Genomic DNA, 17,943 nt, shown 5'->3' on the forward strand with positions numbered 1-17,943 from the left:
ATAGACTGTTCAGCACCTCATTGTTACTAAGGTGCACTGAATTTAAGCTGTTTTTCATCCAGGCACTTTTTCTTTAGCATACCTGTACTGTACTTTTACAGGTGTGGGGAAATAATGTAAAACTAATTAAACATAAAATTCAAGTATCAGAGGGGTAGCCGTGTTAGTCTGGATCTGTAAAAGCAGCAAAGAATCCTGTGGCACCTTATAGACTAACAGACGTATTGGAGCATGAGCTTTCATGGGTGAATACCTACTTCGTTGGATGCATGTGATGAAGTGGGTATTCACCCACAAAAGCTCATGCTCCAATACGTCTGTTAGTCTATAAGGTGCCACAGGACTCTTTGCTGCTTAAACATAAAATTGACATCCGCGTCCGGGTCATACATTTTGGTTTGCTTTCAACTAAACCACGTGCATGCTTTCAAGTGTACTTATTTTAGCTGCAGTGAAATTTCAGTTCAAAGAAGAAGGGAATAAATTCATAAATTCTTATCTGCTCCATAACGTGAAAAGAAAGCTTACCTGAATTGTAATACTCCTTAGGGGTCTCTGGTGGTGAGATTCTGGCTTCATAATTCACATGGCTTGATTCCAAAGAAAATACATCTGAATCACTCTGTTTTAAGAATGAGGAACTATCTGCACTCTCTGTTCCCACATTTTTCATAAAAGGAAGGTACTGCTGACCATTTATATCATGGTCTGTCTCATCAAAGCAACTGACCTGTCCACAATAAGACAGCGAAGATGTTAACATGCTCTGCCTCTCACTTGATCTCGAAGGAGAACAAGACTCATTTTTGTAATAATCCAAGCACTGACTTGTGCTGTTCTCTATGTTATCAAGCAATTCTGAATAGTGATAATCTCTTTGAATATTAGAGAGCAAAGACTTGGAAAACGAAGCCTGAGGAAAGGTCATGTTGAAGCAGCTCCATTGTTCTTGAGGTGATATGGTTTTCTTGGGTGATTTTGGAGGAGTGGAAGAATTTAGGTTGTACAAAGAAGTGATGTCACAAAAATGCTGAAATGAAAGAAACAGACTTAAGGAATGTTTACGGTACAATTGAACGCTATAAAATCCAAATATGAAAAAAAGTTAAATTAGTTTTCAAGATCCTAAGATATAGATATATTTTTCTGTCTGTCAAAAAGAAAAAGTTACCATAGCTGATATTTCTCTGGTGGCCTTCCTGAACTAATGGGGGCATGGAGCATTTCATGCTGTGAGAAGATTTAATGGAGAGGGGAGAATCAGATGAAAAGAAGAAAATTTAAAAGGAAAAACTTGAGGAAACATTTCGTTGTAAAAAGCCCCAAAATTAAGATTAACATTAAAGTAAACAAAGGCTCTAGGTAAAAGATACCTGGTTCTGAACACGCCAGAGAGAAAGTTGATGGCTGGGGTATACATTGCCCCTCTTGAGTAACGGTTTTAGAAGCCTCCAACACTGATGTAAAGGGGACCCAACTCAATGGTTAAGTATTAGTATATATGCCAGTTCAGATATGAATAAAAAATACTCTAAATCAGTAAGTACTAATGCAGCTGGCAAGCAATGAAAAAATATAACTTAGTTATCTGATTAGTTTTTAAAATTATATTAGGAAATATAAACATATAACCTCAGAAAGCATTCAGTAAAGCCTTATTTATTACACAGACAGCTGGACTGCTAATAAAATATATAAATTCACTATGCCCAACCTTTAAAACTTTTTCTGGAACCTCAGGCAGGAGTTCCTGAAGTTGGTCAAAAGTTGCCAACAACAGCCACTTCAGTGAAGACCCCTTCTTTAACAGGAGCTGAGCTACTAGAGGGTTTATACATGGAAAAGTAAGCAAGCACTTCTCTGCCTGGGGGGGAAAAAAGTCATTGTCAGCTTCCGAAATGATCCATTTGGGACATTCAGCTTGCTCTGTTATTAGAAGGTAAAGAGAGTACCATCTTTATATAATCTCTGGGCACAGAATCTGTCACAGAACCACAATTCTGAGCAGGTAGGCCTTGTATACACCACCTAAACATCTATAAATAGAATATCTTTCTAGAGGGGGGACAAATTATGCACAACTGTATGGGTATATAGGAAGATGAAAGTAACTGCTCTATACCTAAGGTTGACAAAAATGATCCATTTAATCTGGATTTTCAACACACACCCCAAACTTTTCTAAAAAACTTACTTTGGACCTAAAAAGTCACATGTTTACTCTCAGGTTAGAATAGATTCCCCCCCCACCCCAAGTTCAAGGGAAACTGCCCAAGCTGTGTATTGTACTCTACATAAGGCCCTTTGTTTTCAGGTTTTATTTGTCTTAAAAATTTCTGGGAATTTAGGGGGAAGCGAGGGATGCCTGGTACGCACGGGAGGCAGCAGTTGGGGGGTCTGGGCTGCCAGGATCCATCTGCCTGTCCATCTCACTCCCCAACTCAGCAGAAGTAGATGGACCACACTGAAGGGCTGGAGTCAGGAGGTGGCACTGCCCGGCAGGAAAGCAGATGGGGACTATTACCCAGCTCCCCTGCTCATCATGCTCCCCCACTACACACTGCACTACCTGGCAGGGAGCCACCTGATAGAAAAGCCCCCCTCAGCTGCAGGGTTTCAGCTCCCTTCCCATCTTGTCATCTCACTTCCCCATGCAGACAGGCTCATCCAGCATGTAAATATCTATGCATCAATTATCCAATGAGTAAATAAACAAACATTTACAATCTTGGGCTCAATACTGCAAGCACGTGACTAGTCCCATTGACTTTAATGGGATAAAGTACATACATACAGTTAAGCATGTGTTTAGCTGCTATGTTGGCTTGGAATCAAAGTGTTCAGAACCCTGCAGGATTCGGCCATTGTTCTGTAATCTGGCCCAGTTTATTTAGCTTTTAGAATTCGGTGCACAGGATTATAGTGTCACAATAAACAGAATAGGGTGACCAGACAGCAAATGTGAAAAATCGGGACAGGGGTGGGGGGTAATAGGAGCCTATATAAAAAAAAGACCCTAAAATCAGGGCATCTGGTCACCCTAAAACAGGATGAGTCTTTTCTAGCCGAGATATTCAGATTGATTTGCTCCCTGGGATATTCTACTGCTTCTTAACACTGAGGATGAATCCCTCTTCCAGCACAGCTGCCCCTGAAAGCACTCAGGAATGAAAATTCCATCGACTTGTGCCTGTATGGATGATTCAGGCCCATTGTGTTTATATTTGACAACAAAACAATAGAAAATGCGAATAATGAAAACAACCTAGCATTGTAAATATCTTAAAAACAGTAAGAGAACTGCTATAGGTAGCACAAAGACAAACAAACCTCAGATGGCAAGATAGAAAGCCAGGATTTGTCCAACCATTCACGAGGATTTGTTTTAGAAGACATCAAAATGTTGTCAGCAATCTGACGAATTAACAATGCTGTCTCTTCAACCCCTGGCACAAGAGCTACCTAAAATAATTTAAAATACTTTAGCTCAAAGGTTATACTTAAGAGTAAAAGGTTGTATTCACAATGGTCTGCAGCAGGAAAGAAACTAGAAAACTTAACGATGGTCCTGAAACCAAAGGCCTATAGTCATTAAAATTGTTACATGCAAGTGATATGGAGGGCGGTTGCCTCTATTTTCAGCCCCACACACTGGCTCTTGATTACTCAAACTCTGTCTAGGTAAAATTAATTCCACTACAACACCTTTTAGATATGATCAAATATGTAGCTATAACAATACTCCCTTTCAAAAAAGGTAATTCTTCTGAGCCTAAATTTGATATGTTATAGTAAAGGTGTAATAAGTTCCAGGAATTCAGGGTATTTAGCATTTTGAATGCCTAAGTAATTTCCTAGTGAATTACTGAACACACACATTGAACTGTGCAAGGATTGACCTTCAGATATGTCATTTCCCTACAGCTAATTTGACTAGGATAAATTTGCATGAGATTTTAATGTATATGTGACAGTAAATCACCTTATCTTTGCAATTTATTTTATGTATTTGTATCAGCTAGTCACACATACCAACTTGATGAATCACAAAAACTTCCCCTCTTTTTTAAATTTCTACTACTCCAAATATCAGTAAAATTTTTATAGAATTTTTTTTATAAACTTTCTTCTTAGTACACAATGGATAAAATTTCTTCGTAGTACACCCCTCTCCCCCAATTATAAAGTTTGCTGGTGAAATGACACCAGTAGAGAAAACTTTTTTCTTTTTTAAAACAATAGATTTGTCTCTTAAGAATCTTGCAAATCACCTTCTTTAGTATCTTTTTACAAATAGTGACATTAACTTTGACTTGTGAATCAAAATGCAGAAGCCACACACACCACACTACAAAAAAGGATAATACAGCTGGGTTCACATACACAATAATGGATTGATAAAATTATGATATTTTTTCAGTATTATGACCTCTAGTGGTAAAACACAGCTATTTCTGATTCTTAGTCTGAGTCCTATTCAAAGTCCATTGAAGTCAATCCAAGCCTCATTCAATGGCAATCATCAGGCTCCGACACCTCATTTTAATCAGGTATTTAAATTTCAACTATTTCATAAGTTTGATTTTGTGTACATGCTTTATCAAATGTTTTGGTAATGGCATGGAGGTGGTTTTATGATACTGAAGGTAAAAGTAGACTTATAGTCATCTTTACTAAAGAAATTACCTTCACTTCAAAGTCTTCTGATTTCTGTGAAAATGGAACCAAAGCAGCATAAATTAAGGATAGATGATGCAGAGTCTCTCCTGTGAGGCTGTACCTGAAACAGAGTTGCATTATACTCACTATAAATACACTATACAAGGGGCAGCTTAACTTGGGTTCAATTACAACTACAGAAATCATGAAACTAAGGGTGCCGAACCTGAGTGGCACTTTGACCTCATGTGCCAGGTCATAACACCTGGAGTGGGGCCCCAGGCCCAGACCTAGAGGACTGGGGCTGTTGCTGTGGGGTGAGTGAGGGGCAGGCTTGCTCGCCAGGCTATCGCCCCTACCTCTGGGGTTCTCACCTCTGCACTGGGCTGAGATTAGAGTTGTGGTGTTGCTGTGGGTGTTTATTGGATTATTATCCAATATTATGTTTCTTAATTTTGTTCTTACCAGTAGAGTATTGTTGAAATAATATATAAATGATAGATCATGCTCTCTTTGTATTTATTTTTTGTTTTGTTTCATACTGCAATTACACTAGAGTTATTGAATCAGGAGGTTGCATCCGCCACTGCACTATACATTAGAGATATTTGATAGCTGCATATAATATTTTCAAAACAGACAAATTCTTCTGTAACTATGTAGTTTACCTACCAGAATTCTGAATATTAACTAAAGCTCTGTGAACATTAATTAACAAATAGCTCTGCAAGGAGCAACTGGAATGCAGCTGAATCACTCAAACGGAGAGGCTGCATTGTGAGGGAGAAAAATGACGTCAGTCTTCAGTGCACAGTCAGTGCTATGAGGCAACAGCACTGGAAGGGAACCCAGTTAATAAGGGAAAGAGCGCAGAGAGGAGGTAGCCAGTGCAGGGAGAATTTACTGCTTACCATTAGCTTACAGGAGAAGGCTTATGGGAAGAAAATGGTGGTTACATGAGACAACAGAATCAGAGATTCAGGTACTACTTATGAACGAGGCAGAGCTTCTGGAGCAAAAGCAGAAGGGTCGCTGGCAATGACTGACAGATTTGGAGAATACATGCATAGCTGCCAGGCAGGATATAATACCGATTCCATGATTAACAGACATGCACTTGTAGGACATTAGTTTATTTTAGCCCATTACAATGAACGGTTCCAATGGTTATTGTTGTCAAGCCAGTATTGTCTCCAGTTATGTTGATTTTTACTTTTTTAATATCAAAGGATGTCTGATCTAAGTATTAACTGCTTAGAAAAGTAAATTTATTTTTAAAACTGAATGGTTTTTCTCTTGAACATGACCAAAAATAATTTAAAAACTCAAAATGCCCTGTTTTGACCCTTTAGGGTACCAAGAAATTAATTGCCATGTAAATCAGTCTACTGAGTCCCAAGATAAAAGTGTGGCAACATAGAAATTGAGTGAAAAGTCCAATGCAAATTGGAAACACACTGAAAGTTGTGTATGTACCTATTTATACTGTTGTAAAAAAGTGCATGACTTGCAATTAAATTTTAATATTTTGTTAAGTTACTTTGTTCTAGTAAATGATTTCACTCTGCTTTAGAACACCATGCTAGTAGAATGAATTTTTAACTTACTCTGAATTCAGTCTCTCTCTGGAATACAAAATGATCCAACAGCAACTGTATTGGAGTGATAGTGCCATCAGTCTTAATATGATATTATCAGAGGATTTCTCATAATTCAGTTCTTCCAAAGTCTACCGCAAAATTAGCACAAAAAAGGTAAAAATTTTTTAATATATTTACAAGGCTGCTGTAAGATTTAAAATGTGCATCACTGTAATGTAAACTTCACAATTGAGAAGGAACCTTATTAAGTGGATAAAGCTCACTGGACTGGAAGCCAGGAGACGCAGATTCTATTCTGACTTTTATTCTGTGTGAACTTTGGCAAATCATTTGACCTCACCATGCCTCAGTTTTCCCCTTTGTAAAATGGGAATATTTATGTACTGCACAGGTTTGTTCTTAGGCTTACTGAGAACTATAAAAGTGCAAATTATTATTATTAATCTTTACCTTAATCAACCTATATGTATTACACTATGGATGTATTGGATTTATAAAGTACAAAGTGGTTAAATACTACACTGTAGGAGGGTATAGATGTGTTCTGTTAATATGTGATTTTATACTCAATTTATCTTGCAATATCAGTTCTTCTAGCTGTAGCGTTTCAGTCGTACACTTATAGATGAATAAACATAAGGAATTTTAATAACAAAGTGCATACGATCATGTTCAGTTGTTCAAACCTTCTCTAAGCCAAATTCTTCTCTACATAAGTATGTATATCTTGTTGACATGAAAGAAATTAACATGGATATCAATGAGAGGATACAGTCATCTATAACTTGAATTGTTCACAAAATATTTTCAATTATACAACCCCTTTTTCAAGTGTGGGGTCTTTAATAATAAATATTCTACATTATCAAAATCACTTCAGGGATTTTAGAACAGAACTGACAACACGGATAATGCAGGTCAGCTTTGCAGGTATTCTGTTATCAAGCATAAGTGTAGAAAGAAGATACAATACAAGATCAATCAGTAAATACCTCAATGACATAAAGAGAATTTTGGATTCATTCAACTCTGGGATAACTTCTGGGATGAGAAGCTATTAGGATCTGAAATGGTCATCCTAAGGAGGGGGCTAAGAGGAACAACAAAAATGGCTAGAAGGCTGGAGAGACTGGTTTACAAGGAAAGATTAAGAGATGTAACTGAGTGCAGAATTTGACCATGTTGGTCTAATTTTGTACCTCAATAATTATGGCAGTGCGTTCATCTATTGTTATCACGACATAGCGTTCTGTACCTCCAAAGAGCTGTAATGATTCACTGCAACTTCTCTCAACAAAAGTAATATTGTACCTACAGAATTCACAAACTGTCAGTAAATTTCATTTAAGTGAAATGATGAAATCTTCCTAAAAGGAGAAGAATGTTGTTGTGAAGTCCTTTTATTTAATTCTTCAACTTCAATTATATGGATTTTTAATTTCTTGATCTCTTGTGAACCCCCAACTATACTTCAATTAAGACATATATTCAAAGGTCAAAAATCAATATAGTGAGACTTAAATATTTCAATATTTATTCTGTTAGGTTTAATTCCACATTCATTTAATATTACCTTGATGTACTGCCACAGTCTGCACAGAAGGTTGCAGTTCCATGAAGCAACATTATGTAAAGCAGAGACTGATATCAGCAAAACATTTTGATGTTGAAATTTGCAGTGTAGCAAAGTCAATCCTTTTAACTTCTTGTTGAGAAGCTATAGCTGTATTACATTGCTTCTGACAACTAAAAAAGATTTTAGCAACATGCTACCCTGATTATTAGCCAATCCTTCCTCATTTAGGGCCATATCCCTCTTCTCTATCACTGTGCAGCACAGAGAGACTGAAAGGAGTGAAATTCCTCTCTAATGGCCCTCAAATTGCCAGAGCGAGGGTCCAGATATTCTGTGTGTGACTGGTGACCTGCTGTGAAATTCCAGAATTCTTTGCTGATCCCTTTGATGGTTCCACAATTCCAGGGAAATTTAGGTAAAAAGCACTGACTGGGTCTCTGGCTACTCTGCCCACAGTCAGGCTGAGCACAAACCAGAGCTCAGGGCTAAGAAGAACTCATTAAGTAAATTATTAAATTTTTAAATACTGAAATTAAAAATGTTGTTTTGGGACTGTTAAATTGTTATTAAGAACAAGCTGGAAACTGTTTTGCCATTCTTCTTCATTGTGCCTCATAGTTAGTATCGAACCTGGCAGTGCTTTTCAGCAAGATGGCCACCACTAGCACTAGGCTTAAAAGGGCAAATTGTAATTAAACTCTTCACAGAAACACACTTCACAATTTTTTTCCATAATGAAGAGTGCTGTTTACTCTGTGAACTTTTAGATTGTTGGGGAAAACCAAAATGGATATTGTTTCTGTTAAGGAGAATAACAACACACCTGGGCCATGCATTATTTTCAAACCTTCAGAATTTTGTTATAGTTATAAAGGTATTTAAACAAATTGAAGGTGGTAGTACTCATTCAGGATTATGTAAATACCAAGTTGAGTCACAGGGTTTAAGAACTTAAGAATATAAGAACGGCCATGCTGGGTCAGACCAAAGGTCCATCTAGCCCAGTATCCTGTCTTCTGACAGTGGTCAATGCCAGAGGGAATGAACAGGCAGGTTATCATCAAGTGATCCATTCCCTGTCAAGTATCAGAGGGGTAGCCGTGTTAGTCTGGTTCTGTAGAAGCAGCAAAGAATCCTGTGGCACCTTATAGACTAACAGATTCCCTGTCACTCATTCCCAGCTTCTGGCAAACAGAGGCTAGGGATGCCATCCCTGACCATCCTGGCTAATAGCCATTGAAGGACCTATCCTTCATGAATGTATCTAGTTCTTTTTTGAGTTTAAAGTAGAAGGGACCACCAGATGACACAGTCTGATTTCCTGTTTATCACAGGCCACTAAACCAACCCCTCTTCCCCCCCTCCCAGTAATCACCCACCAAGACAACAACCAGAATTAGACCAAATTATAACAGCCCTAAGGAGACTAAACTCTTTGCATGCCACAGGGAGAGAATACAAAGTTTGAACATCCAAAGCAGTTTTTGACTTTGCTAACTTGTAAAATAGCATTAGAAAAATTGGTAGCATCAGAAAAATGGAACATTTTTGTCTTCTAATATTTAGGGTAGTCCTGGTAATTAAAAAAAAAAAAAGGCAAAATACTTTTATGAAAACTTTTTTTTTTTTAAAGTACTCCTGGGCAGCACCCAGGCATGACATATTTAAGCTCAAAGGTGATTTTCTGAGAAAGTTGTAGGATTGAAATAAGGATTTGGAATAAAAGCACTATTTCTCTATTAACATCTCTAATATTAATATCAGTAGGCCAAATTCTGCTCAGATTCACGGCCATGTAACACCATTGACTTCAATAAGCCATGAATGTGATTGCCAAATTTGTCTTGTAGTCTTCACTATAATGTTAACACTATAATTGCTAAGTGGAGAGATACTCTCATCAACCAACAAAGTGAAAAAACTAAAATAAATAGAATTGATTAAATTCAGGGGCCTCATTTCAGAAAAATTCTAGGGGAAGAAAAATTGTGTCAGCATATAGAACATTATATGTGATTATATTATATCCTGAAAAGTCAGTGGGGAGGGCCAAAGGGGAGCACATAGACCTATGAAAAATCAGGAGGCAAACACCAGTCTGGTGGAAGGGCAACTGCCCACATTCCCCCATAGCAAATGAGGCCCCTAATTAAACTGACAGTTAGATCCATCAGTAATCAGGTCAATTTTACTTACTTGGATTCTAGAAGCTGAAGGATTTCCGGTGCATTAAGAAGTCCTTCAGATGTCAGAAACACATACGGAATCTGCACCTCCAAAAGGAAGCAGCCAAAATTTTCACCTGAAACTTTTTCAGATTTAAAGATAAATAGCTTCACAAAACAGGAAATAGCAGAGGTGATAGTTTTAGGTATTCAAATGGATGGATCTTTTTGAAAATGTAGACTATATACATCCCCATTAAAATATTTTTGTTGAATTTTCTTCTTGTGTGAGTAATTTCAGATTCTAGAAGGCCCTTCCTAGAAGAAAAAAAAACACTCACTCCACTGACATTGCCAAAGTCCAGAATTCTGACTAAAATCTGAAGTACCATCTGATCTGTGGTCATGGAAACATATTTGGACACTTCTGGATGAAAGTGTGTACATTTCAGATGCTCCTTCCAAGCATATGGACCGGTTAGGTGGTGGGTGCTCACATACATAATCCTGCCTGCCGGGGGGGATGGATGGGATGGAATAAATTAAATTATTCACGAGGGAAATGGGAAATTAAACCATTATGCCTACCAGAATGACACTAGTTTTGTCTTGTATACCCCCAGCACTGAAGCAAGCCTCCCTCTGCCTGAAGAACACTGGATACAGCCTCTATCAATGCTGAACTACCAGGTAGTCAAAGAGGTTCTCTCAGGAGCTCAGTGCGATTCACTTCTAATCTTTGCCAGGATTGGGCTCAAGTCCAAAACTTCTTCCTATCTTACTCCTATTATATACATAATACAAGAGACGATCTAGCTCAGTATGCTTAGCTTTAGCCATTATTATTATTCTCTCTCTCTTTCATGGGCATACCTGTAAACATTTTAGAGAATACAAATCCCTTTTTCAGGTGCAAGACCAACCTTTCATTTGAATTCTAGGAGGCATTTACTTACCCACTCCAAGTGTTTCTGGAAGAGTGGTTTTAAAAGTTATGTAAGTAATATTCAAATTTTTGCACAGCTCGTCCCAGCAGGAGTTCTCTGTGTAATCATACTCCACCACTAATGAGAAAAGAGTCCATGGAAAGTCAGCTCCAATGTGCTGATTATGTACAATAACACAGGAACATCTACTCAGACTGAAAGAGAAATATCCAGAAAATTATCTTTTAGCGTGATTACTCGCAGTACAAAATAAAAACTTGTTAACTTGTATTCACTTGAATAGAAAATGTCAGTTGTTTAAAGGATAATTTAAAAACTGATTTTATCCTTTCTGTATTAGAAATGTTTTATTATTTTTATTAAATACTTCACCACCTCCAGTAATCTGCATTAGGTCTTCATATTTCCTGCTATTACCTTTCATTTCAGGCATGAGATAACAAGTTAGGAGAGTCTCTACAACCTCATCTGGAAAGTGTTGGGGGGGTCTTGTAAATTAGCTTTTCATGTTGCATTATCAGTATTATGACATTGCCCATTTATATCTCCTTTTTTCCCTGGGGATTCTTCACATCAGTGATTGCAGTAGGACTACTTACACTTAGATTACTACTTAACTACTATACTTAACTGTTGATTTGGATCAGTCCAGAATGTTTATCACCTTGCAGAATGAAGCACATAGGCCCAAACCATGAAATACTTACCCAAGCAGTCCGCAAAACTCACTTTGAAATTAACAGGAGTTTCTCTGATATTAATTTTGAATAAAGATTGTAAGGTTTGGGCCACAAAAATTATGAATTATACTCACCTGCTTATGACATTGTGCTCTAACAGAACTCCTCTTTTCTCAGGATTCAAAACCATGGCTTTGAAACCTGTTTAAAAAGAATTAAATATCAAGAGACTGGACCAGATCTTCTGCAGGTATAAATTGACATATAGTGATAAACAGCAAACATGGGCTGAATCAAGAAATTATAACCTCAGGGGTGCAGCCCTGGATGACAGTGCTGTACCTGAGGCAGTCATCAGTAATCTCGCATTTCACTAGGCTGACAAGCTGTGACCCTGCCCATACTGAAAGCCTTGTACATTTAGGTCCAGGATGGGGTAAATTCTGGAGTCCTGTTGGTAAGTCAAGAGCAGTCATGTTACTTAGCTAAGTAATGTTTCTAATCAGTGGTTTCCCCAGGAATTGAAATTGGGGGGAGAGGAGGGAGGTGTTCGAATTTACAGGGGGGGTGTCAGGACCAATGAGATATATAAAAGAGATATGAATAAAGTAAATGTTTTGTTAGGATTATGCAAATTTAACATAAGAATAATGCAAGTTACACCAAAACACATAACAGGTCTAGATTTCTAAAAAAAATACATTTAAAAAAAAAGTATTTCATTTAAATTGACTTTTGAAAAGTAAGCCATCATGGGGTAAGAGGAAAGTCCTCTCATGGATCAGTAACTGGTTAAAAGATGGGAAACAAAGGGTAGGAATAAATTATCAGTTTTCAGAATGGAGAGAGATAAATAGTGGTATCCTTGAGGGGTCAGTACTGGGACCAATCCTATTCAATATATTAATCTGGAAAAATGGGTAAACAGTGAGGTGGCAAAATTTGCAGATGACACAAAACTATTCAAGATAGTTAAGTCCCAGGCAGACTGCGAAGAGCTACAAAGGGATCTCACAAAACTGGGTGACTGGGCAACAAAATGGCAAATTAAATTCAATGTTGATAAATGCAAAGTAATGCACATTGGAAAGCAATCTCAACTATACATACAAAATGATGGCATCTGAATTAGCTGTTAACACTCAAAAGAGATCTTGGAGTCATTGTGGATAGATCTCTGAAAACATCCACTCCATGTGCAGCAACAGTCACAAAAGCAAACAATGTTGGGAATCATTAAGAAAGGGATAGATAATGAGACAGAAAATATCATATTGCCTCTATATAAATCCATGGTACGTGCACACCTTGAATACTGTGTGCAGATCTGGTCACCCATCCTAAAAAATATATATTGGAATTGGAAAAGGTACAGAGATGGGCAACTAAAATGATGAGGGGTATGAAACAGGAGGAGAGATTAAAGTGACTGGGAATTTTCAGCTTAGAAAAGAGATGACTAATGGGGATATGATAGAGGTCTACAAAATCTTGAATGGTGGGAAGAAAGTTAATAAGGAAATTTTATTTAATCCTTCACACAACACAAGAACTAGCAGTCACCCAATGAAATTAATAGGCAGCAGGTTTTAAAAAAACAAAAGGAAGCATTTCTTCACACAATATAAAGTCAACCCAGGGAACTCTTTGCCCGGGGATGCTGTGAAGACCAAAACTATAACAGGATTTTAAAAAGAACTAGATAAATTCCTGGAGAATAGGTCCATCTGTGGCTATTAGCCAGGATGGGAGGGATGCAACACCATGCTCTGAGTGTCCCTAGCCTGTTTGCTAGAAGCTGGGAATGGGCAACAGGGGATGGATCACTTGATGATTACCTGTTTTGTTCATTCCCTCTGAAGTACCTGGCCTTGACCACTGTTGTAAGACAGGGTACTGGGCTATATGGACCATTGGTCTGACCCAGTATGACCATTCTTATGTAAAAATTAATTATAATAAAAATGTTTAGTACAAGCAACAAAGAATCCTGTGGCACCTTATAGACTAACAGACGTTTTGCAGCATGAGCTTTCGTGGGTGAATACCCACTTCTTCGGATGCAATGAATACCCACTTCTTCACTTGCATCCGAAGAAGTGGGTATTCACCCACGAAAGCTCATGCTGCAAAACGTCTGTTAGTCTATAAGGTGTCACAGGATTCTTTGTTGCTTTTACAGATCCAGACTAACACGGCTACCCCTCTGATGTTTAGTACAGAAACTCCCCAACATAATGACCTCCCAAGATAGCAACAATGTGAGATAACAACCTTGGCAAATACTGCATTTTAAAAATCTTGGCCTACTGGGATTTATATAAGTTTCCATTCCCAGTCACAAATCTAGCATTCTGGAGCAAAGTGACTAAAATATAGTCCAACAAACAAATGTTTATTTAACATGTCCCTCACTTTTCCCTCCACCGCACTCCACTCACCGGTGTTGTCCTTGGTCAGTGGAGACTCAGAGTTCAGAGGTGCTTTCACGTGAGTACACCTTCCAGGTGGGGGACAAAAAGGCACAGTTCGCTCTGGCCATGGCTGTTCGTTGTGCCACCGTTCATTCCACCGCTCTGTTGCCAATGGCCCTGCACAGTCACCTTCTGCTGTCACCTACCACTGTGACCTCTGCGAGTTGGTCTCTTGAGGTTCCACCAGCTCTCAGTGATTTCAGCTGAGCTCTCAGTGCCAGGAACCTCGCTGCTAGTGCAGTCTGGGCTGTCTCTTACACAAAAACACTGTACCCACAGGAACACTCTCCCCACAACAGGACTAAGCACTTAGACCTGATTGTCAGTGATTTCAGCTGCAGTGGTCACTTAACAGAACAAAAGACTATCTATGGAGCCTAATCAGCTCTGTCTTTAAACAGTGGAGAGGGACAGGTCCCCACCCTCTCTCTTGATGCCTTCAAATCATCACAGGCTAAGTACAGTTCTACTGCCCTTTACTCATACAATAAGAACAACATTTCATCCCCCTCTTCCCCCCACATTCAAGTGGTTTGTAACCCAACCCCAGTCAAAATCTATCACTTGGACAACACAGCTCTGTTTGCTGGATACTTGGTAGATTAGGTGTGAATGTAAATATAATCTGGCCCTGAAGCCTTAGCCCCCAGCTCATCACTAGCTGTCTGGGAGAGCTCATTTAGACTTTGCTTACAAATCATCATTTGAAATTATTAGGTTGGCCAACATCACCGAAACGAATGCACTGACATCATAAAAAACAGCTGTATAAGGAAGCAAGGAAGCTAGTCTGTGTTCATACTTTTCAAATCTATAATACTTTTTCAGATACACGTATTTTATCATACACTGTATAAGTTTTTAAAGTGTGTATTAATGTTTCAGTTTAAATTCAGATTTCCAAACAGTCACTAAATTGGTATGTAACTAGCTCACAAAACTGGGGGGGGGGTGTTGGGAAAATTCAGGGGCGGGGGTAAGGAAATCACTGTTTCTAATTAACTAAAAATGAGTGAGGAACAATTAGTGGGAAAACAGTGGGGGGGGGCTTTCCCCTGGCATTTTTTAGTTTTATATATGACAGAAAATATGACAGAAAGAGATGTAGTTAACAGGTTGCAGAGGATGGAGAACATAATATAAATGTCCTCAGAAGGTGGATGAGACAATCAGATTGATCTGTGTTTCTAAGCCATTTAATAAATAGATATAAAAGAGAGAATATTTATTATCATTATTTATAGTGTTGCAAATACACCCACCATTTATAAAACACTTTATACACAGGGTCCCTGGTCCTAAAAAGTATGCAATCTCATCTTAATACAAAACACAAAAGAATCATTCAGCACAAGGTGGCGCAGATACGCAGTTGGTGAGGCGATGAACCAAGAAAGACATCAAGTGAAAAACAGGGATTTAAGGATGGATTTGAAGGAAGAGAGGGGTGTGCTTGACCGGTTGTTCTGATCATAAAAAGTATCAGGAATGAAGGCCTGGAGACAGGAGTGGCAGGAGATAATAGGAGCAAAAAGGGGACTTTATACAGAAGTATGGAAAGAGGGGCAGTATAAGATGAGATGCTCTGATAATTTGGAAATCTGTGTGTACAAACGTGAATTCTGGCTGATAGTATGAAGTGTTATGAAAGTGAAAGTGCGATGAAAACTGCATTTCTGTAGGTATCTTTACCAAGTAGCAAACTCCAGTTTGAAGGTGCAGCCTTTTGCTTTCTCCATTGTCTGTTTGCTTCCATGTTGGGCTGAAATTCTAAAGGTTGGGGGCAAAAGATTAACAAAGGAGAGTTGTTGATGTTACATAGAATAGGAATAATATCAAAATGGAATAGCTCTAACAAGAGACTGGCTTCCAACCAGATGAACTGGTTTAGCAGGGGAGAGGTTGCCTGAGAATGAATTTACCTGGAACAAGTTTGTGCTCACCTGTTGAAGTTGGCATGGTATAGGTCATCTGATAAAAGGGCTAACAGCTGTAAAAAGGGAGGTACTGATCAGTCTGGGTTTTTAGCCATTTTTTTCCAGCTCAAGAGGAGAGAGAAGCAGCTCAGCAAGTAAGGGCCTGAATGAGGCAGGAGCACCTATCTGATTTCTGAGTCCACCTGGTCACCCGGGTGAGCTAGTAAAGGGTATGGTGTGAGACTCTGGGCAAAGTGTCTGTGTGTGTTACCTCAGGCCTCCTGAGAGAGTTAAATGGTAAACCAGAAGGCTACATTTTAGGGTGGGATTCTAGAAGAGGGTGTGTTTCAGCTGGACTCAGCACTGAGCTTGGGGACTAGGCAGCTGGGTAGCGGGTTCCACTTCTCAGGAGAAGATGGTAGACAAAGGGTCTCTGCCCTGGAATAAGCCTAGGGACCCCAAAGATTGGGGCAGTGGCTGGACTCTATTCAGGCTCTGGGAGGCTTAAAAGACAGCTGGGTCCTTTCACAGCAATCTAGTGAGTGACCTTGAGGGAGAACTTGAGTGGGATCTGTGACAGATGCACACAAAGATATAAGCAAGCGGAGTGGAGCACAGGCTTGATGTTACCTTTCTCATCTTCTAAAGATTTGCACAAAAGAGCAGCATTTACCTTCTACTGCACTAAGGGTTTTAGTGATGGCAGCTTTTTCATGATCAAAGTCCATTCTTGTTATGATTAGTACCTGATGTAAGACAAGTAAAATAAATTAACATTTATGGAACAATACATGAAATATAGTATTCATTTTTTGCTGCCTGCTGAATCTATGTTTCCTAAAGGATAATTGTGTGCTTACTACTAAAAGATGATATTAGAAGAGCATTACTATGAAAGGAGATGCAGTATCAGGAATAAAGGTATTCTAGAAAAAAAATCTCACAGCTGAGTATTAACACACAGAAAGAAAATAAACTATTTAAAGGCAGTATTTAATCTGCTGTCACAGAACTGAATTCCTACTGCAGCACCAGATAGACCATCATGGGGAGATTTTCAGGCCAATCCCATACTCCATTCAAAGGTAAAACTCACATTGAAGATATTTGGAGTTTTGCTTTCGCTACAACAATGTGCTGGAGGGGGCTTTTAGGGGCTCCTGGTCGCTCCTTGTTAAAATTATGGGACCACCAAACTGAAAAGCTGTTTGGAAAGATTTTCATGACCATAATGGAACTCACTAAATAACTTATGTTGAGGCTCATTAAACACTGCTGCTAACCAAAGTCTTTTACTTTCAAATGGATCAGATTGCACCCAAGGGCAGGTATTTTTAAAAGATTCTCCCATGGGAGGAGATATTCAACCTTGTCTCTCAACCCAAATGAAACAAAATGAACCATGTGCTATACGTACTATCAATATGCTCAGAATAATTTTCAGGAATAAACTAAAAAGACTTGACAAGTACACAACCAGAGGAAACACTATAAATTCAGCTCTACACAGGATTATTTTAGTAGATGAATGCCATTAATCTACTAGGCACTGTCTGGGTACACTTTATGGACCTGATGTTTAAGAGGTCGTCAACTGCCTCCATTTTTGTGGGCCCAATTCTGCACCCAAAATTAAATGTGGGAGCAAGTGGTAGTATTTACAGGTCCAACTTTATGGGTCCAGTGAGGTAGTTGCATGTGTAAATGTTATCACTGTGCTAAATGCTGTCATAGCAGAAATATCAGAGGGGTAGCCGTGTTAGTCTGGATCTGTAAAAGCGGCAGAGTTCTGTGGCACCTTATAGACTAACAAATGTATTGGAGCATGAGATTTCGTGGGTGAATACCCATGTCTTCACCCACAAAAGCTCATGCTCCAATACGTTTGTTAGTCTATAAGGTGCCACAGAACTCTTTGCCGCTAT

The 17,943-nt window shown here is 38.7% G+C and overlaps 1 protein-coding gene across 8 annotated transcripts in view; it reads right to left on the reverse strand.

Annotated features, from left to right (window-relative positions):
* SHOC1 (shortage in chiasmata 1) overlaps positions 1-17,943 on the reverse strand; it is a 134,010-nt gene that overhangs the window by 37,920 nt on the left and 78,147 nt on the right. For 6 of the 8 annotated variants that reach the window (XR_005600089.1, XR_005600088.1, XM_039543179.1 and 3 more), the window contains 10 exons: positions 16,692-16,764; positions 11,763-11,829; positions 10,958-11,142; positions 10,033-10,144; positions 7,460-7,571; positions 6,267-6,388; positions 4,687-4,780; positions 3,331-3,462; positions 1,715-1,864; positions 529-1,030 (listed from right to left, as the gene is read on the reverse strand). Coding sequence is in view for 6 of the 8 variants with exons in the window: in XM_039543179.1 (XP_039399113.1) it covers positions 529-1,030; positions 1,715-1,864; positions 3,331-3,462; positions 4,687-4,780; positions 6,267-6,388; positions 7,460-7,571; positions 10,033-10,144; positions 10,958-11,142; positions 11,763-11,829; positions 16,692-16,764 (1,549 nt within the window). In the remaining 2 variants the exon portion in view is untranslated. The remainder of the gene's footprint in view (positions 1-528; positions 1,031-1,714; positions 1,865-3,330; positions 3,463-4,686; positions 4,781-6,266; positions 6,389-7,459; positions 7,572-10,032; positions 10,145-10,957; positions 11,143-11,762; positions 11,830-16,691; positions 16,765-17,943) is intronic. The other 2 variants (XM_039543180.1, XM_039543181.1) reach the window with 2 other exon arrangements.

The sequence above is a fragment of the Mauremys reevesii genome, linkage group 6 (assembly GCF_016161935.1).
Source record: "Mauremys reevesii isolate NIE-2019 linkage group 6, ASM1616193v1, whole genome shotgun sequence".
NCBI classification, from domain to species: domain Eukaryota; kingdom Metazoa; phylum Chordata; order Testudines; family Geoemydidae; genus Mauremys; species Mauremys reevesii.